Here is a 4,740-nt window from a genome sequence, read left to right on the forward strand (position 1 = left end):
GTCACCGCTGCGCGCGGAAGCCGTGAGAGGAGTCGAGGTAGAGCGATCACCGCCGCGCCCGGAAGCCACGAGAGGAGTCGACGTAGAGCGGTCACCGCCGCGCGTGGAAGCCGCGAGAGGAGTCGGCGTAGAGCGGTCACCGCCGCGGGCAGAAGCCGCGAGAAGAGTCGATGAACAGCGACTAGCACAGCCTGTTGAAGACACCGAAGGGGACAACGTCGTAGACGGATGAGCACCAAGCACCGAGCAATGGTGTATGTGCGATATAGAATCAATATAGGGAACACCTTCAAAAGTCCGCGGGTAGCGACGAAGACGCAGGCCCGATGAAAACATCATACTTGTGTGTGTGTGTGTTGAAAAGGCAATAGCGGAATGATCATGCAACAGCCAAACGCATCAGCACGAGTTGCGTGTGTGGAAAAAAAGATATCTAAAGCTCTGATATCATGTTATGAAAGCAACTTGTATTATTAGGAGGCGAAAGCCATCACATGAGGATGCCAAAAGGCAAGAATACAAAAAGGCAAATGTCATAATCAATATAACTCTAACACTCACCACATATTTAGGGATATCTAGTTATTGAAGACAAGACTAAGAATAACCTATTGTACATCACTTTCTATGTCTTGTCACACAATGAGTATAAGATAAGACAACTTTATCGATCATTGTACATGCCGTGAGGCCTTCGCACTTGGGAAGAATATGTCGGGATCGGTGGACACATGATCGCCCCCGTTTGGCTGCGCAAAGTCAACTACTCTGGCACCAACTCAAGAAGGCCATTGTTAATCACCGATCCAGCAGTCCAGCACTCGATATATGTACGACCCCAAACGTGTCCTATTAACGGGGAACGCGGCACATGCGTGCTGCAACGCGTACAGATGCACACTCCTAATGGTATATTGACCATACAGTACTTAGCACTGGCACTAGTAGGTTTTTTTGCTCGTGAAGAATACCTCTTCGACTTTTAGGTATCTGCATGCAGTCCCGCACACGTAAGGTCGGCGTCTGAGTGACAGAGGGCCGCGAGGAAAGGAAAGACCACCAGCAGCAGCAGCTTAAATAACAAGTCAATGCAACGTTTCCTTCCTCCACAGGTCGACCAAACTCACACCGCACGCCTGGCTTTGCACCTAACGAGCTGTTGAGGCGCTACCGACAGGGCGACGCCTCAGTTCTAACTGCAAAATATGTGCAGCTGTACACGTGAATCCGTGCGCTCACCAAGAGATGATCTCTCACCCCATCTGTTTCTGTACAAGCTACGAGATGTGCAAGGCAAGGAAAAAGGACGGAGGCTTGTAGCGAACGAACTCATGTCAAATTAAGCTGCCTTGTGCCGGCCCTTGTCGCCGTCGCCGTCGCCGTCGACGGCGACCATGCACCGGTGCTGAATTGATAGGTGAAAAACAGCTAGCCGCGTGCATGGAACAAATACAGCTCATTTGCATCTGGCCAATAATTAAGCTACTATACTTCATGGGTGCGCTCCTAGACTGCTATTCCTGCTCTTCCAACATACTCCTACTTGCCCGCATTTGCTTGGATTTTATTTCTATTTTCTTTCTTCCATTGATTCTTTGTGTGCAAGGAAGAAGCAGACTCTGAAACTACCAACCACTTGTGATGCAGATGCTCTGCACACTGCACGCGACCCCAAACAAATTGTCCTAAAATAAGACAAGTGTTCATAGTAGTAGTAGTATATCTGAATGATGGCTGCGATCTTGCCGTAGCAGTTAACACGGATGTTTATAAATCTTCCATTTCTCTTTTAAGGCTGTTCTTCCTACTAAGTTTCTTTCTCTTCAGGCCGTTGTTTGTTCCTACTACTACTTTCTTAGTGCCCAAAGTAGGTCATCTTCTAGTACTAGTTCCAGTGAACAGACTCTTACAATCGTTAGCATGGAACAGAATGAAGGTATGTAATGATCAGGTCATTAATACCAGAAGATCATTGTAAGGAATCAGCCTGTAATAATAGTAGTAATACTATGAGTATTGTTGTTTTTGCCGTACCATTCAATCACAGCTAACACGCACTGACCTAGCAACCACATGCATGGAAAGCATGCATGGAAGCTTCAAGCTTATACCAAGCACGCAAATATATGTATATCTCCTCAGCCCTGAGTTCCCAACAGCTAATGATGCCTGTCATGCCGACACGACAAATTCAGCATATACTAGAGGACACCGCATCCGCATGGAAGAAAGGGGGAGGAAGCCAGAGGTGAAGAAAAGGTACTATCCTACATTAAGGGATGGACAAACAAAGCCACCACTAGTGTAGTAGTGAATGGAACCTTTCGAAGAGACAAAGCTAACTACCCTGCCCTGGCAGATGCCTAAATAATTGCAACCCGATTGGTCAATCAGTGCTGCATTTGCACCTGCAATTAATCAATCCCCATCATCATTTTCCCTCTTGAATCAATACACCAGCTAGCATTTGTTTGTACAATGTTGGATCGATGGATCATAGTACAAGTACATCCCTCACGTATAAGACAGGCACATATAATGGTAATTGATGATTTGATGTAGTACACTGTACAATACTATACACAAATTTCCCGTGGAAATTCCTTCATCAACATAAGGCCACCACTTATTTGCAGCACAGCACACCCGATGCATGCATGCCTAGAGATCATGGGTGTGTGTGTGTATCTTCTTCGTGTGGATTTGGGAGTCGCTGGGCACAATCATATCACTGGAGCTGTTGCCTTTTTTGAGGAGATCAATATACACTCGAAAGAGAAAAAACAAAGATGGAAGGAAAGAATGGAGAGAGAGAGAGAGAAGAAGGGAACAATGTGACAGTTGATGCGCGCCATGACCGAGATGAGGCTGATGAACGTGTACACGCATGTGGCTGGTGGGCGGGCCTGTCCCAACCTCTAGAAGAGCTCCCACTCGAACCTCGGGGACGGCGAGGTGGTGGTCGCCAGCGCCATGGTGGACACCGGCGCCGGTGAGGAAGAAGAGGGCGTGGAGGACAGCAGGTCGAACGTATCCCAGCTCGCCGTCGCGGTCTGCGGCGCGGGGGCGGTCGCCGTGGTGGGCGCAGCGGGCTGGAACTGCCGGCGCTGCTGGTGCTGCTGCGCCGGCGGCGGACGAGGGGGCAGGTGCGGCGCCCGGGCCTTATTGGCCGTTGCAGCAGGTGTACTGTTTTTCTTGGTCATCTTGGCGCGGATGGCGTCCAGCGTCTCCACGTTCTTCTGCACCCGCTTCTCCTGGATCCGGCGCTGGTCCTTGACGTCGCCCTCGGCGACGATGGCGTCCAGCTTGAGCAGCTCGCTCATGAGCGCCTCGGTGAGCGTGACCAGATCGGCCTCCACCACCTTGCCGCCCTTGCTAACGATCGTCTCCAGCGCCGACACCTGCCACGCGCGCACGCCAAGCCATATCAACTCAACAGCCCATGGAACGGAAGCGCCGGCCATCCATGAATATCAACAAATATGGAGGAGGAGCTAGCGGTAAAGAAAAGAAGGTTACCTTGGAGGCGAGCTTGTCGACGTCGAGGCTGACGCGCGAGATGGCCTTGGCGGCGCGCTGGGCCTTGGCATTCCGGCGCTCTTCGATGAGGCGCTTGGCCTGGGCGGTGGGGTCCTCGAGCAGCGTCATCTTGGAGCGGTCCTTGACGCCGACCATGTCGAGGAAGGCCTTGGAGTCGCGCTCCCTGTCCTTGTACACCACCTTCTGGTCGTCCGGGTGCAGCCCCGTCTTCTCTGACATGAGCTTCTTGAGCTCCCCGAAGGAGGCCTGGGAGTTGATGTACACCTCGTGGTACACGCCGGCGTACTTGACCTTGACGCGGATGGTGGGGACGGGCGCGCCGCCGGGGGGCGGGTCCGAGTCCGGGGTGCGCTTCTGCACCAGCATGCCGCTGGGCCGGACCTCCCACACCTCCTCCTGCACCGCCGCCGCCACCGACTCCCTCATCGGGGAGAATGCCGCGGGCCGCTGGTCCTTCCCGCGCATCATCTTGGCTTCGATCTCCTCCCAATCAAGCTTGTATACTTCTCTGGTCAGAGCCGCAGCAGAGGCTAGCTAATCTATCTACCTAGCCTAATCAGCTTGCTATCGATGCTCTCTCTATGTGCAGGAAGAGGCTAATACAAGGAACCAAAATTGCGAGCCCAATTCGAGAAATCGGGAGGAGGGGGAGGAAGAAGAAGCAAGTGGGTGTCAGGTTGTGTGGGAGGGAGGGACAGGGTACAACTAATAGTAAGAGACAGGGCGGGGCGTGGCAGGGGGAGCAGAGAAATATTTATAGTGATAAACAAAAACGAAGCAAGCGAGCAACATGCAATAAAACAGCTGTTGGTGTGGGGCAAGATCTGGCAATTGCACATTTGCACCTGATCTCGCTGTAAATTGGCCTGGAAATTACGGATACCCAGGTTTTCACCCTGTGATGAGTGTCATCGATCGTACGGCTGGGCTGGGTGCGCAGGACCGGACAGGAGGTGGTACTCGCGCGCGGGCTGGGCGGTTGAGGTGGCGCGTTTCTGTGTGCGTACGCTTGGTCGATGGACGCGTCCGCTCCGGGTTGGTGAGGGGTTCGGGTGGGTGGCTCGGGTTGGTGGTTGGTTGCAATTGGCTTGCTCTGGACGGCTCCATCCATCGATGGATCTCCTCATCTGCTCCTCCTCCTCGCCGTCGTTGCCGGCCTTCGCCTCCAAGCAAAGCCAGGCCAGCCGCCTCTTTGTTGGC

The 4,740-nt window shown here is 52.7% G+C and overlaps 1 protein-coding gene across 1 annotated transcript; it reads right to left on the reverse strand.

Annotated features, from left to right (window-relative positions):
- Positions 1-2,521: 2,521 nt before the first annotated feature.
- On the reverse strand, positions 2,522-4,276 carry LOC125520480 (BAG family molecular chaperone regulator 1-like). Its single transcript, XM_048685421.1, has 2 exons — positions 3,520-4,276; positions 2,522-3,401 (listed from the first exon to the last, which is right to left on the reverse strand). The coding sequence occupies exons 1-2, from the start codon at positions 4,006-4,008 to the stop codon at positions 2,919-2,921; spliced, it is 972 nt and encodes a 323-aa protein (XP_048541378.1). The 5' UTR covers positions 4,009-4,276; the 3' UTR covers positions 2,522-2,918.
- Between the last annotated feature and the right edge of the window lie 464 nt (positions 4,277-4,740).

This window comes from Triticum urartu, chromosome 7 (genome assembly GCF_003073215.2).
Source record: "Triticum urartu cultivar G1812 chromosome 7, Tu2.1, whole genome shotgun sequence".
NCBI classification, from domain to species: Eukaryota; Viridiplantae; Streptophyta; class Magnoliopsida; order Poales; family Poaceae; genus Triticum; species Triticum urartu.